This window comes from Leptidea sinapis, chromosome 2 (assembly GCF_905404315.1).
Source record: "Leptidea sinapis chromosome 2, ilLepSina1.1, whole genome shotgun sequence".
Taxonomy (NCBI): domain Eukaryota; kingdom Metazoa; phylum Arthropoda; class Insecta; order Lepidoptera; family Pieridae; genus Leptidea; species Leptidea sinapis.
This window is the reverse complement of record NC_066266.1, coordinates 11,294,755-11,314,612: the sequence shown is the minus strand read 5'-3', so window position 1 is coordinate 11,314,612 and position 19,858 is coordinate 11,294,755. Positions and strand designations below refer to the sequence as shown.

Genomic DNA, 19,858 nt, shown 5'->3' with positions numbered 1-19,858 from the left:
TTGAGAACGACTTAGAAGAGAACTGGGCAAGTGTAGTGGAGAGAACTAAGAGAGTCATGTCTGATGGGGACCGTGACATTGCATTTGATAATTTATGCACACAAGAGTTAATCTTTTTTATTACTGAAGACTCATTACTGAAGATCGAACGAATGTAATGTAAACTATAATTCTGAAGACTCATGTTACTAAAAGGAATTAAACAATTTGAGTTTTTTTTATTTATACCCTTTTATTTTAAACGAAGAAGAAAGTAAAACTTTGTACAATATAAATATTTTAAATTTTTAGTTTCAACTTTAAAATGATTAAATTACATGTATAATTATTACACCTTATTTAGGTACATACATATTTTATTTCTTCCGATTATTTGGAATCTGTGACACAATTGAAGTAATCGCTATGTGTGCACATCACTGTACCCGGCCATGAAGCCTACAATAATATTGTTATATTATTAGAAAAAACTATAAATAAAATGGAAAAAGTATAGCTGAGTCAAACTCTGTAGAGTTTAATACATAATCATTATTTTGTTGCATGACCGCGCCGTGTCTGCGAGACTTCTTTCGTGTACCGGACCTCTATAAGTCCGTCAACTTAACTCGGGACCTAGCTCGAATGACAGTTATAGGAAGTATGGTCAGCAAGAAAAACCTATCAAAAGCGGCTTAAATTATGGAGACCAGTAAAAATTGAATTTGACCTCGCACAAAATTTTCGATCCAATTGAAATCATAAATCAAAAAAAAAGTTTTGGCTGATATCTCGAAAACTATTTTAAAAAATTTTGCATCTCTTATTTTCTGTAAGCTTTTCTGATTACGTTTATTGACCCATTTTATCAACCACTTTTGCTATATCGGCCGATACCTCTTAAGATTTTGGATTAATAAAAAAAACCATCCATCCATTTTTAGAGATCTGTTTATTCTCTTCCACTTTTGTTCAAAATGTTTTTTCTAATGAGCTGGTTTAGAACGTTTAATGTTGGACTACCGGGTAGGGCTGCAAGATGGCAATGGATCAATACTTACAATAATTGTAGTACCATAAATTTTGTAGGTCTGAGAATCGGTTGCATCTACTTTTTACACCCCAAAAATTTATTTATTACTTTATACAACGTTTGCTGGGTCAGCTCGTATTTATATAAGATTGATATGTAAAAATCGGAAGTGATTTAATAAAACGAATATTTTTTCATTAAATATGGTACAATATTATTGACAAGTCCCCAGACAAGACCCGCTTGTTAGAATGGGACACATGAAAGGACACAGTCAGAAACGAAAACAATAGAGTCGCTCTTTTTAACCGACTCTGAAAAAGGAGGAGGTTCTCAATTCGTCGCTATGTTTTTTTTATGTTTGTTACCTCAGGTCTTTCTACTGGGTGAACTGCTGAAAGCTGGTGCTTCCCCTGTGGTCATATAGCAATAGCGTAAATTTGCTTAATGTATGTGCTCAATAAATTAACAAATAACTCAATATCGCGCCAGCCGATTTAGATAATTTTCTTTTTATTGGAAAGGATGTAATAAAATATTATATTTGAGTGTTAGTTTCTCTCATTAATTGTTATTTTAACTTATTAAATCCAAATCCCTTTAGAACGTAAAGAAGTAACAAATAAAAAACACAAACCAATGAATAAATATATAAACTTTTCCCTATATAATATGAGTGTAATTTTTGATTAAGAAAGTAAAAAACCTCCAACTGAACAGATTTTAATCGGAAAATAGGGACAGACTGACCAACGTAAAACAAAAATAATAAAAGGTTAAAAAAATACTTAACTGCTATTCCACTGATGTCACTGTCCAGATCGGGTTCTAAATTCAAAATACACAGCTGAAAATCATATAGTAAGCACTATTTGCTGCCAATAATATTTTAAAAACTGGAGTAAACGCAGAAATGTTTAGACATAGCAGTCGAAGCTTATTATGTCGCATGTGCCACATATTGGCTTTGATTTTGTATGAGGTGCATTGTCTATATGTATAGAACGCCATTAATCGGTAGTAATATTGTTTATTGTTGAAAAAAAATTGATAGCTTTCGTTTCGTCGTAGTTTTTTAGAAATAATAAAACTTGACTGTTAAAAAAATGTAAGTATGGATAAAGGCACAAATTTACCGAAAAATGATTTAAATATTCTTCGTTTATTGTATTTTGGTTTGAGCTGATGGTCTTATTACCAATGCTCTAAATAAATAAAACTAAAACAAATGAAGGTACAAACATTGACTATTTAATTTTTTATACCACATTAAAAATGTGAATACAATTTCATTTTAGAATTCTAAAGTATACACAAATTTATTGAATAGAAATGTATACTTTTGTCAACATTGCAATGGCTTGATCGAATCATTTAACTTAGCAGACATCATAAATGTCTTCGTGGAAATGAACATATTTATCAAAATGAAGAAGACAACATCTTATTTTCTAATTAGATTGCTAACTCTATGAATATTCTTTTTAAACACTGAACTTAGTACACACGCACTCTGCAGGTGCATTTTAAAACTACTTCATGTTCCAATTAAGCATCAGCACAATTCGGCATTGTGCGGCACTGAGTTGCATTATGCTCTGTAATTGTAAAACTACTAATTATGATTCCCTCTCTTCTTCTTCGCTCGATTCCCTGATTTATGGCGAGCACAGCTCCCGTGCCAGATAAAAAATGTTCTTAGATTTTGACATATTATGATGTCAAAAGTTGACTTGACATTCTTGACAATTTGACTTCACAAATACAGATATTTCAAATTTGTCATATTTTGTGAATTGTGTTTGGGTTTGATTGCGATAGCGAATTTTGAGATTCAAATTTCAGAATTGAAGATTCTATGAGAATAATATTTTATAAACAGATACTTGTGAGAATTTCTAAAATTCTACTGAAATTATATTATATAAGTATTTAATAACATTAATATTATTCTTCTCTTAATTTGTTGCGGCACAATATAATCCGTTACAGATTATAGAGGGTGTGGTTGTTTAGTTCGCATCAGGATAATAACTTTGGTTTTGTGTCATCAGTTGCGGAGAAATATATTTAAAAATTCCAAAAAATGCCCGTGTTGGAATCCTGTTGGTCACCATGCATTTGGTCTTCAAATACGAAAGTGGGCAGCAAAGCTGTTGCATTGTATACTGCAGCAATGAGCATGGTACTGATAACTTTTATTGCTTATCAAATGGATGGAGGAGACTCAACTCAACTTTGGAATCCATTGTTCGAAGCAGATGTTAGGGGTTGTAAGTATATTGACAAAATCATTAAAATACCTGGTTTTATAAGTCTATTTGGTTAGTGGTATTTGGTGTTGATAAAATACACTATAATCATTAAAGCAAACTCACCATTAGTAAATTTGGTAGTTAAAATAAGTTGAAAGTGTATGGGTAACCCCACTTAAAACAATTTTTTTAGGTTTCCATTGGTTAGGTAAAGCATAAATGCTGTGATTGTTTCAGAGAATTGCACTAACTTAATTTAAAATATAAATGAATATTTTAAATTCAGTAAATTGTTCTTTCCAATAACATATTCTAGAGGAAATACGAACACTGATACCTATTATAATAATATTATTTGTTCATGCCAAAACTGTCATTGTAAGAGTTAACATATTGTTCTATGGGAACATGTAATCATAAATGCTTAAAGGAGAGCATGACATAGTATATTAAGACTTCTTGTCGTAAGAAATAATGAGACAGTAAGTTGTGCCATTTACTTTATGATGATTCACACTACTCTTAAGAATGCTGTGGGTGAATCCAATTACTACCACTCCACCAGGAGTGTATGGCTAAGAAGGTAATGGTATTCTGAGATTAAATTTGCCAATAGTATTACCAACATTGGATGAGGGCAGTCTAGGACCAATAGCCATGGAGGTCTATGGGGAAGACCTTTGTCCAGCAGCGGATATCATCTAGCTGATGATGATTCACATCCACACATTGTCGCAAATTGATGGAGTCACAGTCAAAGAAATCTATCCCTTTCCAGTAGAAAAGAATTTAGGTTATCCATCATAATATTGATTAGTTAAAGATAAAGATAGCCTTTATTTCTAGATATTAGTGATGTATTAACATGTTTATTTTTTATTTCCTCTATTTTTTAACAATATATCTAGCTAGTCCACTGACATAGGCCTCCTCTAGGACCTTCCAGTGCTCTCTCTTCTTCTTTTCTTCTGTCTCCCGCGCTTCTCTACTCCAAACTGGTCCAGCAACCTTCTTTATGTCATCAAATTCAAATTTCCTCTAGTATCTATATGAAATAGGCCTCTGATCATTTTTTGACAACTTTTGTTATGTCACCTTTGTTTTTTCTCTTATGTCCGTTAGTCTTTCTCTGTCCTTTAATTTTATGTCCAATAGGCTCCTCTGCATGGTGTTTTGGCATACTTCCAGTTTTCTCATATTTTTGTTTGTAACGGCCCAGGTTTGGCATTCATAGGACATACATGGTGTTATGCAGGTGTTTAAAATCTTGCCTTTTTCTAGTGCTGGAATCTCTGAAATTTGTGATTCCAGCACTATTGATTAGTTACAGCAGCTCAATTCCTATAAATTTCCGTATTTAATCTTTTTCCACTTTTCCTTCCAGCTCTACAGGTGTTTGGGATTATATTCATTATAATATTTGGAGTCCTAATTGTATCATCTGTCTTAATGGTAAGTTTGGAGAGTTATTATAACTTTTAATTTTATTATTAAGCTCGTACCTTAATAGGTGGGCCATGGAAACTGTTACAGCTTACTTTTTGTTTTTATTTTTTTATTAAAATCTTAGAAACTTTGTTCATTTCTCCCATTTTGAAGATTCTTAGAATCTACTGCCTACTAAAGCAAATATATTCATACAAAAGTAAAGTTTATTTGAGAGCTTAATTGAATTTTTTTATTATTTATTTTAAATTGGCTTTACTCAAGGCTTATCAGAGTTTGTACTGAATAGTTTCAGACCATTTGAAGGTCCCTCATCAGGTTGAGAATGAGATGGGATGTCACAGCGAACTCACTACACTCAACCTGAGGAAGGACCTCCAAGTGGTAGGAATCTTGTTGGTACCAACACCAGTAAACCATGGGTAAGCCGATTTTAAGTTAATATTAAAATAATGTCTCACAAAGTTCTAACCATTTTATGATATTGAATGTTAAATTGCATATTTTTACTATTTATTTAAATCAGCTTTCCTCACAGTGTATCAGTGTTGGTAAGTAACAAATAGTGTAGTTGTTTCATGAAAGTTTTTATAATTAAATTGCATATTTTAAGGTGATTGGTGTTAATATATGGATGAGAGGGCTAATGCTGCCGTGGATGATAACAATGGGACTCATTATTGTGTTCCAATTTGCTTTTGGTTTGTGGCTTATTGGAGGATATTATATTTATGTGAGTGTGTGTTATTTTTTACATGTGCGATTGAAAACTTAAAAATTTTTTTTGACAAGGAAATTATATTTATATATTGGAGACCCCAAAACCCGGACCCATATGTCAGGCTCAGGTGTAAACCCTTTAATAACCTCCTCTGTGCTGACAGCTCTAAAAGCTTTTCCAACAAAGCCGTACAGTTTCTCTTCAAAATGTATAAAAATCTTACATCTTTTACTAAAAAGTTAGCCACATTATTACTGTTTTATAACTAACACTTGGCCAAAGTTCAATGCAATTACTATGGTATTTAATGTAGTAAAACAGAATTGTAAGTAACAGTTTGAGTGTACAATTAAGTTCAATAAAATTCCAGTCACATCAGGAGTTCGGTTAGTTTTAGTGCCAACAAGGCTGAAAATTAGGTACTTGGCTTAATAAATGACAAGCCAATACCACCATCTGCAGCATGGAAATCTCCACTACATTTCCAAATGAAAATATGCTTGACACTCAAGGGGCTCTAAGCTCCATTTGTTTGGGATTACTGTAGCTGGGAGTTGATTCCACAAAATGGCTATGTGAGGTAAAAACTCCCTTGTCAATTTTGTGGTTGTACAATGCAGATATATAAAAGTTAGCCTTTTTTTTATGAAAATTAATGCTGAGACTATCAGGATGTTAAGCTTATTGTAATTGATACACCCTGCCCATTACAATGCAGTGCCACTCAGGATTGTTGAAAAACCCAAACATTATGATCATCACCAAAATTGTGCTAGTCACCTTGAGACATAAGATGTTAAGTCAAATTTGCCCAGTAATTTCACTAACTATGGCGCCCTTCAAGCCGACAGAATAATGCTTACACTTTGATGCTTCATGGCAGCAATATTCGCCACTGGGCCATGGTTACCACACCGCCATGGGTACCACACCCATAATCTAGCCGGTATCCTGTGCAAACTAGCACTCCCACTGGTAAACTGGCTACTGAACTTGAACAATTCTTGCAAACACCTCTGTTAAATATCAGATGGAATATATATTTCTACACAATGCCATAGAGTTTGGTCAATCAGAGACAACTTGATTGTTATTTATGTTTTCATTTACTTACAGCAATTGTATGAAATAAATTACATGTTAGATGTGTACCTACATTGCCTTTAAAATATTTCAGTTGGATGCTACATTTGCTGCATTCCTTGATTTTCTGTGGATGTCATATAATGTGAGTAACAAATGGTGTTTTTATCTTGTTCAAAACTATATTTTGCTTAAATATAAGAAAATAATTTAATTATCAATCCACAACTCATATAATGCTAGTAAAATTTATCATTATTATTATTATAAACAGAATAAATCTGATGTAGGCATATCACTGTTTTAACCAATCAAAAGTAGAATTTCACTTATGACATGCTGCTGTCCCTAACCCAATGTGGGGTTTTATGCACGAAATAGCAAATACTAGTGGAATTCGCTCTTTATATCATAAATATATCATTGTCACTAAAGTCACAATAACAGAAAACAATGATACAATTTCCATACATACATGCTGTAGCTGCTTTCCATTTCCACTTATTTTCTATTTGGTGTGAACTCTGTTGACTCCACAAATCATCATTCACTAATAATTAGAGTGTGCATTTCATATTTACTTTGTTAAGCTTGCCAATCCAATAGTTTTTAATTACAATTTCCAATACATCCAATTACAGACCTTATATCCTTGTCCACTATTATAGCGAATGTGCTGAATAGTCTGCTTGACAAACAATAAGCCAAACACCTTGAACTACATGATACTCAGTTTGGCTTCAGACCCGGGCTTTTCACTGAAAGTGCTATCATATGCCTCAAGCAGACCGTACAGCATTATATGAAAGGAAAATACTTGTATTTCTTGGAATTGTTGTAGGCATGCAATCTTGTGAGTTATGGTGTGTTGTTTCATAAGTTACAAGCTGAATCTTCTCTGCCACACAAGGTTATTTCAATATTTAAGTATTGGTATGGCAATCAATAAAACTGTGTAGTGTTTGTATCACCTTTATACACCTATGCACACAAGGAATTGCGTAGAGTACTAAAGGGGTATATAGTTGCAGTCAGACTTATAATCACTTCATACCCGAACCTCCAACATCACAGCTGGAATGGTTCTTTATCAGATATATATATATATATATATATCTATCTATTGGAATGTGGAATGGGGCATGGAGGAGTAAGCTCACCTCGACTCTTTAATCTGTATATAAATCATCTCATTGTTGAGCTAAGCAAAACTAAAGACATATTGATGGAGTGTGTACAAATAATATGAATTACGTACATGATATGGTATTGCTGAGTCCATTGATAAGTGCTATGAGAAGACTAGTGTCAATGTGTGAATCATATGCGGTGACTTGTGGACTTAAGTATAACGTTCGAAAAAGTGAACTGATGCTTTTCAAGGCAACTGGTTTTTTAATATCCAACCGTTCCTTATGTTTCTCTGTATAAAGCTCCCCTTGTCACTTAAGGAGTAAGTGATAATGTTGAAATTTATAGTTTGCTGGCTGTTCGATGTAACATGCTGGCTCGCAGGTTTCCACGGTGTACAAAATCAGTAAGCTACACAGTGCACCAGGGATGTTCGCTGAGGCGTCCATTGATGGTTTCGCAGCCATTATACGAAAAGATGCGCATCTCTACTCGCTCGAGTCCGCGGCAGCACCAACACTATCCTGTGCGTTTTTGCGGATTGCTGGTAGTATCCCCTTCTACAAAGGTGGATAAGGCTTCACAACAATACAAAATAATTTTGACGTGGGTGCCTACCAACATTTCTTTTAAAGTAAAACATTACTAACAGAGATATGGATCTGATCCGAAATAAATGTTTTATTATTATCATAATAATCCATGCGTGGTGTCTCCAGTACGATAGAACCTGTGTTCTTAAAAAGGTACCTATGTACCTTAAAAAAGCGCGGAGACCGACCAAAAAGGCGGCCATGCCTATGATTCCTCTAGATTTCATGACAGTACCATCCATATCATCAGGTGACCCATACACTCCTTCCTCAGAAAAGTCTTAACAACAGTAATGATGTAAAAGGTGGAGGTAGTCACATTCTCTATCCATAGAGGGGCTCCTGTTTCCACAATTAAACTCACTCATTTGTTTCCATTTTGCGTGCAGTGTTGGCCAGTCATTCCAGCCAGCCCAGTTCCCTCCAGAGGTTCAAACTTCTTCTTCCTTGTATCACTGAGGCTTTTGCCTTTGTTAAGTTTAGCTAGACTGCCTCTGCACTGACGACTGTCCCCCTTACCCACATAGTGTAAAAGGTGCTTGTTTAGTGAAGGGTGCCCTATGACTCGGATGTCATGTCTGTTTAGGCTGATAAGTCGACATGTCAGCTTGGGTGATATTGCAGGAATTGCTTCTCTTGACTGTCTACAGACTGAGATATTTATCCATCTGGTTTATTGGTACGTTGTTGATTATTGACTAGAATAATAATATAAATAATTATTATATTTCAGATATACTGCTGGCTGTGTGTGCTATCTCAGTACCAGATTATATTAGAAATGCAGTCACCCAATATTGAAATACTTGTCGACTACTAAGAAGAATTACAACAAATCCATTGGGTACAAATTAGAATATTATACGTAAATATTGATAGGAATGTAAATTAAGAGTTACTTCTCTCTTCTCATTCTTCTACTTACATCAACCCTTCATATTTTTAACCCGAAAAATTTGCAGACCAATGTCATCTGTACTGATCATACAAAAATTTACTAAAAATTTACTGTGTAACCGTCTATAGTTATACTGGCTATTGGCATTGTGGTTGCATCCACTAAATAGATTTCCTATAAGACATATTCATACTTCATAAAGTAGAATACTTACTAAAAGTATGCCAAGGATTTAAAATAAAATCCTGCAGTCGTTTAAGTTTGTGTAGTCCGAAATAGGACGGGAAAGGCATAAAACACCATTTGAGTTGTAGTTTATTTTAATTACTTTCTGGCCCAACACATTTTTATACTGCGCCATATCTATATATAGTCTCTGGTTAAGGACCTATGTCTGTCAGTAGAAATAAAATGAAAGTATTCGGGAATAATATAGTCTAAAGCCATCAGTAATGGGTAATCAAAGTTATTGAGTTCAAAATGAAACAAAAACGTATGTCTGAATGATTTTATAATATTATTGAGTAATAAAATGATATGGATTAGGTAATATCGTATTTGTGTACAGCTTTTACATTGCGGATTTATAAATGCCAATTTTTTTTTAAGTATTAAAATGTGTATTGTAGGATCCTTAGGAGATAGATATATGGCATCAGGGAGTTTTCTGTAGACCTATATAAGATATACAATTCCACCATACATTATTTTGTTATATCTCAAAGGGCTTAGACCAAATTCAATTCAAGACCCAAATTAGCCCAATCGGTCCAGCCGTTCTCGAGTTTTAGCGAAACTAACGAACAGCAATTCATTTATATATATAGATAATGCTAGAACTTTAACGGCCGTTCCCAGTATTCAGTCTATCTCTTAATTGAGATAAAAATCTTAAGTATCATTGAATTTTCTGTCCCAATTAACTTATCGACGGTAACTTACCTTATCCGTGCACGATGTCTGTCAATGGGACGACGTATAGCTTACCAGCGATATAAAGTTGCAATTCACGCGTCCTAATATAAGGCGATAAGACTGACTTATCGTGTATATTGGGACAGCTTCAGATTATTGACAGATAATTACTGACAGTAGAAGGTGGTAATTTATCTCTATCTGTAGATAATATATTGGGAATGGCCGTAAGTTAATAATATAACAGAATTAGTTTACAATCCATTTATACTGACATACGGATTCAACCACCGACGTACATACGACTCAATGTGCCGTATTCGCCTTAGAGGTAAAAGTTTGGGGATGTATAATTGCTTGGAATCTCGCTATTTCGTGTCCACAGAAAACGGAGAAAACTCCTAGTGGGCATGACGTCTTAATCTCAACTGGTCTCAATATTTTTTAAACTGCAACTCTTGTAACAAAATATTTACTTGAATCTCACATTTTTTTTTCGTGTCACCTAAATATTTTTTAAATACATTTGTTCGAAAATGAGACTTTTCCATATGTGTTGAAGTAGAACGAAAGTTGTTCATTTCAGTATCTACTGGTAATGGAAATCCATGAAGATAGTTTTTGATCAAAAAGTTTTCTGTGCATTCCTTTGCACAATATGCTGGCTAGATTATGGGTATCACCACGGCACCTATTTCTGCCGTGAAGCAGTAATGTGTAAGCATTATTGTGTTTCGTTCTGAAGGGAGCCGTAGCTAGCGAAATTACTGGGCAAATGAGACTCGACATCATATCACTTATGTCTCAAGGTGACGAGCGCAATTGTGTTGCCACTCAGAATCTTTTTGTCTTTTTCAAGAATCCATAGCGGCACTGTATTGTAATGGGCAGGGCGTACCTATAAATGACCATCACGTGAACTTCCTGCTCGTCTCGTCCCTTATTGTCATAAAAAAAAACTATTTTACAGCGTGAATAATTAATACATGAATTATTTTTTTTTTTAAATAATATTAACTCAAGTATTTTTATTCAAAATAGGATTCAAAATCACTTATTGAAAGTCAATAACTACCACCCATTCAAAATAGACTGCCTCAGACCTGAGAAGAACATAACTAAAAAAAAATTATTACGTAGGTAATAAAAGTATTTTGTATTTAGATAAATTATTGTTTTTAATTTGGCTGAAGGCATAGACACCGCTGCACTGCCAAATCGTCTAAAAATATTAGATTTATTAGTGATTGTGATGAATATATTTTTTCACAAATGTATTAAAAAAAATTGTTCGACACACGTAAGGAATTTTCATTTTCATTTCAAGTTTCTGCACTTGTTTCGAAATGTACTAATTAATATTTAATTATGATATCATATAGATGTTTAATTAGTTTTAGAATAGTTTATAACATATGCCAATTTTGTAATAAAAACTTTTCTTTTTAAATTTCATAGTATAAATTTTAATGATACCACAGTTCCAAAGTGTAAGTATGAGTGAGATAACTAATAACCCACCATTACCAAAGAGAAAGAAGTAAATGCAGTTTAGTTGTCAAGATAGAATCTCTTGCTGTTTAACAACCGGTAAAAACAAGCCAGGAATATTACTTTAATGTGCGTGACAAGCTACGTCTTACACTCGCGATATGTATGTCACTGTGTTGTGTGTTAGTGTTTTTTTGACGTTCTCACAGCTGTCATAGTCTATCTAGATGTATAAATGATCTATGCTTCCAATATTTCTTCATAAGTCTAGAATAATTTCGTTTCAAACAGTGACGACTCGAGTTGTTTTCTTTTGGAACCCCTTTCTGAATTGTTATTCTTTGGAACTGTTGTATCAATATTAATGAACCATAAACGGCTTTGTATGCCATATAAAGTGAGTGTTGACGCTCCATGCAATATCACTATAGATACATGCATGTCTTTATAATATACCTTTCGATTATTTGAATATGCATTACTTACCCGGTTACATCATCTCTGGACTTGACTTCGGTGATGTCACATCGTCACTTTGTTACCGTGTGCAAAACTATGATATTATTCAACCTGAGAGTTGAACAAATCATACCAGATTTTATGACGATACTTCACTCGAACGGTTGCTCAGTTGGAAGAGCACTGGCACTGGTCGTGGGTTTTTTAATTTTATTTATGTACTAGCTGACCCGGCAAACATTATTTTGCCATATAAATTATTTTTAGAGTTAGACCGTCTCTTGGACATTGTAACATTACTTTATTTTTTCAAAATAAACGTAGCCTAAGTTACTCCTTATAATATCAGCTACCTGCCAATTAAAACTGGCACAGAACAACAGACCTATTAACAACAAAAGTCAAAAAGTAACAATGAAAAGTTCGAAAACAAAACAGTGATAGCACGACATGTACCTAACGGTAATGTAACTGCAAACCGTACGAGCGAGAGGGGGTGTAAGGGGAACAGGCTGGGTCCATGGAGGTCCAGAGACAATGTGACCATGTTGTAATTGTGAATAATAATGTTTAGTTTAAGTTTAATCCGTCCAGTGTTGACTGATTTATGTTATGATATCTATTTCTTTCTTTTATTGTAATTAAAATGTATTGTACACTATATAAAATTTACAATAAAAAATTTTTGAAAAATCTTGAGTATTCTTCTAAAGGCATAAAAGGCATTTATTTTCTCAAAATAGATTCCATTATAATTCTTTTTGATGTCATTTCTAATATACTAGATACTACTACCGCTTCGGAAACAAATGGCGCATTCTTTTTTTGCGCTTTTTTAAATAAAATATACAATATTGTAGTGTCATTGGTATTGATATAAAATAATCATATATCATATGTGTATTAGTTATACATTTAAATTGGAATTTATTAATGCTCTGTGATTGGTGGAAACCTTTTTGATTTATTTATGGGTACTTTTGTCAATCTATGTTACACTCACTGCTATCCCTAAAAATGTCTAAAGCTGGGCGTTGTCAATCATTTATCACACACACACACATTGCATGTTTAACAGCAAAATAATGTCAAAGTAAAAAAATCTTTATTCACTGTAAAACTTTATAAGTTACTAGCTGCCCCGACAGACGTTGTTCTGTAGATAATAAAAAAATACTGTTTTATAAAACAGAATTTTCCAATAAAATTTCTAAACATCAAGAAATATTTCGTAAAGAATGCTCCCTGTTGTTAGAATGAAATTGTTTCACAGCGGAACTGTCAAACCGTGCGTCACTAAATTCTCTCATAGAAAATATGTCCATACAAAACAAATATTGAAAATAAAAATATTTATGGGTCCCAAATCGAAATAAAAACTACCCTATCTCTCAAGTTGGACCAAACTGCACTCCATGAAGTAATCACCATTAAAATCCGTTCATTAGTTTAGGAGTCCATTGAGGACAAACATTGTGACACGAGATTTATATATATTAAGATTTAGTGCAAGTCAGGATGAAGTACAAAAGTTACAAAAGCATTCAAATGAGTATAACAATATTCATTAACAAAATTTAGAACATTAATTCCAACTATCTTTATCATTCAAATAATCTTTCACATTATAATAGGCCTTAGATGTTAATTTATATTTTACGACACATTTTTTAATAGGTATTATTTTAATTTCATTTGGGTGTTTATTATAAAATATAACACAATCCAATTTAAAAGATTTAGCAGTTTTACGGAGCCTAGTAGATGGAATTGCGAGTTTGTTTGTTTCGAGTATTGACACTGTGTCAAATTCAAATATTTTTATTCAAAATAGGATTTATAATCACTTATTGAACGTCAAAATCTACCACCCATTCAAAAGAGACTGCCTCAGACCTGAGAAGAATGGGCGCAAGAAACTCAGCGGGCTTTTTTTTATATAAAATATGGATTACAATGTAATATCGTACAATAAACATTAATAATTAAAGGGCCTGAGGGTGTTCGCTTTAATCCCAGTCCGTGGTGTCATTAAGAAAATCGTTTATGCTATAATAACCTTTCCCACACAAACGTTTTTTAACAATTCTTTTAAATTTCGTAACACATTTGTTTTGTACATTTTCTGGGATCATATTGTAGAAGCATATACATCGCCCAACAAAAGACTTATTAACTCGACCCAACCGAGTAGTAGGCATAACAAGTTTATGTTTGTTCCTCGTGTTAACATTATGAATGCCACAGTTTCTAGAAAATTCCTCAATGTGCTTATGAACATACAAAACATTATCAAAAATGTATTGAGAAGCAACAGTCAAAATGTTTATTTCTTTAAATTTTTCTCTTAATGATTCTTTAGGACCTAGGTTATAAATCGCGCGAATAGCCCTCTTCTGCAGCACAAAGATAGTATTAATATCGGCCGCACTGCCACATAACAATATACCATAGGACATAATACTATGAAAATAACTAAAGTATACTAATCTCGCCATATCTATGTCAGTTAACCGTCTGATTTTCTTAACCGCATATGCTGCAGAACTAAGCCTATTCGCCAATCCTTCAATATGGGGGCCCCACTGCAATTTGGAATCAAGAGTAATGCCAAGAAATATAGCAGATTCCACTGGTTTTACCACCTCTCCATTTAATAAAATATTCGCATCTACATTTTTGACATTTGGCGCGGTGAATTTAATATATTTGGTTTTATGATTATTTAACAATAAGTTAACGCTAAACCAGTACACGATGTCAGATAGAGCATTGTTTATTTCGTCATATAAAACTTGGCTTCGTTTCACTTTGAATATAAGTGAAGTGTCATCCGCAAACAATACCACCTTGTGTTTTTTTTCTACATTACTATTTATACATCACTATTCTTTTTAAATTGGCTAATATTTTTATGAGCGTATAGAAGGTCCTCGTATATGTACTGCCAGTGTACTGTCATAATATTTATTTCACTAAACTTTTCTCTTTTTCTAATATTTATTTTAACTCCTTGGTGGGATGATGAGTGCACTGCTGCTGCCAAACAAAGGTATTAGAGGAAAAGAATTACAACAGAAATATGTCTCTTTCTAACTTTATCCACTATAAAAAGTACCTGCTAAAGCTTTTAAATTTATTTAAAATAAAAAATAAGGATGGATTAACTTTTGCCAAAATTTGTCTTTAAGCACTTCATGGTTTGGAAACAGACTAAAAAATTTAGAAGCTCATTTTGTGCTCAAGAGCATGATTTAAGTGTGGATTCATCTTTATGGCTTGAATACGTTTCAGATAGAATGTTCAGTTCCAAATATTAACTATTTTCCATCCCCTCCAAGCCCTATTGCTTCAACTCATATCATAGAGTCCCCCCTCTCCTTCTCTAAACTCATTCTCTGTAGACAGTGTAGTTGATTCTGCTGCAGATGCAACCCCCCATTTTTCCATAAAAATCTCATCAAGTACATCCAAGGAATATTACCCAGATATAATAACATTTTGGCATCATCCCTCCACCCTGGAAAAATCACGTAATTATTCCAATGCTTAATCTTGGTCAGAATAAATCTGTAGCCACCAGCTATAGACCAATTGCCCTCTCTTCTACTCTTGCAAAAGTTTCTGAAATCATGATAAAACACATACTCGAGTGGTTTGTTGAAAACAATTATCTACTTTCCAACTCTCAATATGGTTTCAGAAAGGGCAAGAGTTCCCTAGATAGCTTAGGCATCCTTACAACTGACATTAGAATAGCACTCCTCAGTAAAGAACAGCTTTTGGAAGTTTTCCTTGACAAAGAATCTGCATATGTTAATGTACCACTTCAAATCAAATCAAATCAAAATCAGTTTATTCACGTAGATCACGGAAATTACACTTATGAATGTCAAAAAAAATATCTTTCTTATTGAATCTACCGCTACTTCGTAAAGGGTTGAGCTAATGAGAAGAAGTAGCAAGAAACTCATTGCCACTCTTTTTTTATATCAAGATTTACATTTACATCGATTTACAAATCATTTCAATTACAATATAATATGTAAAATGTAGAATGATGCAACAGACACACTCAAACGTCAAATAGTCAGTGTCTTACACGAGTAAGTCAAAAATGTAAATGTAAATTAATACAAAGATTTTGACTTGGATGAAGAGGATGAGACAAGTTGATTTTGAGCTCATTTTGTTCCCTTTATTTTTTTTATTTAAATTTTTATAATGGTGTTTTTATGTGATTTTGCTAGTATTGCGCTTAAGGACAATAAATATGTAACGTTTTATTACTTTCATTCATTTATTCTCTTTTACAAACTTTTTTTCTAGTCTAATAAGGGTAGTTTTGAGTCGTTTCTGCGAAATTAAAAAGAAATACCTGTCTTTACAAACTGAAGTTAAATGGTAAAGACTCATCCCACAATTTACTTAATATCTCGAAATCTATTGCAAAATATATAAATATAATTTAATGGACAAAAAAATATAGTCTTTCAATTTCATATGCCAAAAAAAAACAAAAAAAGACTTGTTTTTCGAAGATTATTTACAGCTGACACTTCAAACGCCTATATCTCAAAAGTGCCTTTGTGTGGTTTGAGTCCTTTCTGCTTAACTACGTTCAACTTAACTTACGGTAATGTAACTTTGGTTTTATAATTCAAGTAATATTCATTTTTCTATTAATACAAGACTATGAAACACTTGCCATACCTAATTATTATAATATAGATGATATCCTAATAAAGATATCAAGTTTGTACTTATTACAAATTACTTATTTCAATAGGAATATAAAAAGCCAGTTACTGTTGAAATTCGTCAAAGCGGTAATCATAGTGTGCATAGACAGTCAAGTTATTATCGACAGAGTACTAAATATTAATATTATTCCAAAACTTAAAAGAGAATAATAGCTAATAAAAATATGCATAAAAAATAGCTCATATTAGACCACGCTTTGCGTGTCTCCAAAGCGTCACATTTTTACAGTGTTTACAAAAAGTTTGGCGGTGACAAATACTAGATGTCCTTTATTTCTTAATATTTTGATCGCTCCAATATTTTGATTTTATTTAATTTTTCAGTGTGCCATGGGGAAAAAAATTTTCAATAGTTTTGTCAGTATAAATCTATATTGTAATATCACTGGAGATTAAAAGAATTGATACTGTTTCATGATCAAAATTCTGGCAGTTTATCATTTTTTCAGTGCATTAGTAACAAGACCATTAGCTTAAACCAAAGTACGAAAATATTTGAATGATTTTTCAATATACTCGATTACTAGAAAAACCCCCGTTAGGTTTATGGGCAAATTCTATATCTACATCTACGTTAAGCCGCCATTTTCGTTGTTGGGAAAAACTCCCGTTACATTTATGGTCAAAAAAATTCTTTATCTACATAGACGTGAGACCGCAATTTTGGTTGCCGCCAGTTTGGCAGTTTATCATTGTATGAGGAATCAACGTGGCATCATGAGGTTAGTTGTATTTCCCTGCCAGTATCGCGGACAGTAGCGGCTTGTCAGCGAGTGCGGCGTCCAGCTCCGACTCGTGCCAGTGAAGGCGCACGGGCCGCGCTCGGGCCGAGGCCGCCCTCCGTCCGAGCCGCACGGCGCCGCGACACTCTAGCAGCTCCACGGCGCCGCACACCTCGCCCATGTCCAACGGGCAGATGTTGCGTGACTCCGCCACTTTTTTATAAGTATCATACAGTTTTCCCATGAGAATTGCCCTATTTTTTCCATTCTTTAACATTAATAACAAGCTGCATAGTATTAACTTCTGCTGCATTGGCATGCCTTCTTCAACACAAGTATCTATGTTTGTTGAATCCCCATAAACACTGTTCAGGATTTCTAGTACTTGTTTTAATTCCACTGTTACATTAGAGTCCTTCATGATGGAGTCAAGAGATTTAGTCTTAGAAAACTTAGTACGTTCAGCCAGCTCAATAACTCTATATCCAATGTTCAGAGCTCTCCTCATATCTCCTGACACAGCAGCTATCTTTGCTGCTAGCATTTGTAAAGCAACCGGTGAGAAGATATTGGTTTTGTCTTCATCAGCAAGTAAATTAGTAAAAATATTTATAATTTGCTGCTTGGTGTATGGGGCAAAGTGTAATGTTGATGGTGTCAAGGCACACCTCGATTGAAGGCGCGGTAAGGTCCTCTCTGTGAGATCCAAGGCATTGGCAATGCCAACTAGTACTATTCCAGACTGTGGAAGTGAGGGCCATTCAAATATTGTGTATAAAACAGATTGCTGTTTACTGACTAGTTGATCAATTTCATCCAGCACCAGGAGTATCATCTTATGATTATTTTTAAATAATTTGTGTATTGCCCCAAGGCATGCTTTCATAGAAGTGCCACTGGTAGGCAACTGCAGTTCAGTACAGATTCTGTTATAAATACTAGCTGCTGATTTCAACATTGTACAATTTATGTAGACTTGTTGATATCCTTTTTGTACCTTTGGCAATTGCAATATATATGATAAACACGCAGTTTTTCCAGTTCCAGGCTGTCCCGAAATATATAATGAGGCAGATTCCGCCTTCTCAAGATGTTCAGTTAAAAATGATTCAAGAAATTGTATTTCATCCTCTCTGCAGGTCAATGGATTTAGTGCTTTGGAGTTAGTGTCTCCATTTTTAATGTGTTCCCCATTAAATGAATTTTCTTTTTTTTGCTTAGCTGGTGGACAGTGATCCACAGCAGATGCACTCAATTTATTACTGTCATCTATATTTTGCTTGGCCACTTTAATACTAGGGCGAGTCCTCTTCCGTGATTTAAAATCAATTCTAGTTTGTAGTCTTGACATTTTAAACAACTAATGATGGCTCTAAAATAAAAACATGCATTATAAAGTAACCTAACACGACTTAAAGAGGTTATTTATATAACGACATTAGAAAATGTTATAAGTAAATAAAAATAATACAATTACCAACTTTGCAGTTTCCTTACTTGCACACCGGCACGTATGCAACAAGTGTATTATTGTTTTGTAACTTATACCTAGTACTACCCAGAGTTTTACATTTAGCTCACAATTTATAAAACAATGCAATTATGCTTGCTTGTCTTGATATAATATCATGCAGGAGAGTTAAATACTATAATATGTACTTGTCATTCTATTATAAAAATGTAAATTGACAGCTAATCAATAATAATATACACAATTTGCCACCGTCTGCATTTTGTTCAAAATTCTCCTCTCAGGAGTAAACTCAACCAGCTGAGAATCCCTGTGATGTTATCTCGTTTCATAAGTAACATGTCAATGGAATGAACAGTCACTATCAAAGGTTCATCCTTTTACCTCCCTCCCAAGTCAGTTTGAAAAGGCTTACCTTAAGGCTCAGTCCTTAGTCCCCTTCTTTACAATCTGTATACTTAGCTCTGTATACTACCCCTTCTGCTAAATATTGCAATATGCAGATTATATTGTTCTTTATACTTCTAACAAGTCTATACAAGATTCATCTAATCATTTAAATTACGCACTTGAATATCTTGCTAAGTAATTATTTAATGCAACATGGGCTGTCACTGTCAACTTCTAAATATATAGTATGTATCTAAAAGTATAGTAGTTAGGTTAGTTATATCATATTAAAATTTATGATGTTGAGTTACCTATTGCGACCCATGTTAAGTTTCTGGGGCTTAGATCATAAATTATCAGGCATAAAGCATTTTGATTATTATATTCTCACCTCTCTAACCCCACTCTTCCAATAATCCAAATTGCCTGTATTTACAATGCCTTTTAATGAAATCACTTTCCAACCATCTGTACTTTTAAACCTGGTTATACCTAGATAAGTTTTCCA

General features: G+C 33.6%; 2 protein-coding genes across 5 annotated transcripts; one reads left to right on the top strand and one right to left on the bottom strand.

Annotated features, from left to right (window-relative positions):
- The first annotated feature begins 2,795 nt into the window (after positions 1 to 2,795).
- On the top strand, positions 2,796 to 12,697 carry LOC126972000 (uncharacterized). 3 transcript variants are annotated; one of them, XM_050818535.1, is made up of 6 exons: positions 2,796 to 2,900; positions 3,067 to 3,285; positions 4,652 to 4,719; positions 5,327 to 5,446; positions 6,612 to 6,662; positions 8,975 to 12,697. In XM_050818535.1, exons 2-6 carry the CDS (start codon positions 3,099 to 3,101, stop codon positions 9,059 to 9,061), a joined length of 513 nt encoding a protein of 170 aa, XP_050674492.1. In that variant the 5' UTR covers positions 2,796 to 2,900; positions 3,067 to 3,098; the 3' UTR covers positions 9,062 to 12,697. The 3 variants fall into 3 exon arrangements, with proteins under 3 accessions (XP_050674492.1, XP_050674484.1, XP_050674502.1); XM_050818545.1 differs by having other exon boundaries at positions 2,832 to 2,940; XM_050818527.1 differs by having other exon boundaries at positions 2,803 to 3,285.
- A 2,497-nt stretch (positions 12,698 to 15,194) lies between these two features.
- On the bottom strand, positions 15,195 to 19,556 carry LOC126971812 (cell division control protein 6 homolog). 2 transcript variants are annotated; one of them, XM_050818254.1, is made up of 3 exons: positions 19,470 to 19,552; positions 19,376 to 19,421; positions 15,195 to 18,861 (listed from the first exon to the last, which is right to left on the bottom strand). In XM_050818254.1, the coding sequence occupies exon 3, from the start codon at positions 18,838 to 18,840 to the stop codon at positions 17,491 to 17,493; it is 1,350 nt and encodes a 449-aa protein (XP_050674211.1). In that variant the 5' UTR covers positions 18,841 to 18,861; positions 19,376 to 19,421; positions 19,470 to 19,552; the 3' UTR covers positions 15,195 to 17,490. The 2 variants fall into 2 exon arrangements, with proteins under 2 accessions (XP_050674211.1, XP_050674204.1); XM_050818247.1 differs by having other exon boundaries at positions 19,376 to 19,556.
- Positions 19,557 to 19,858: the final 302 nt, after the last annotated feature.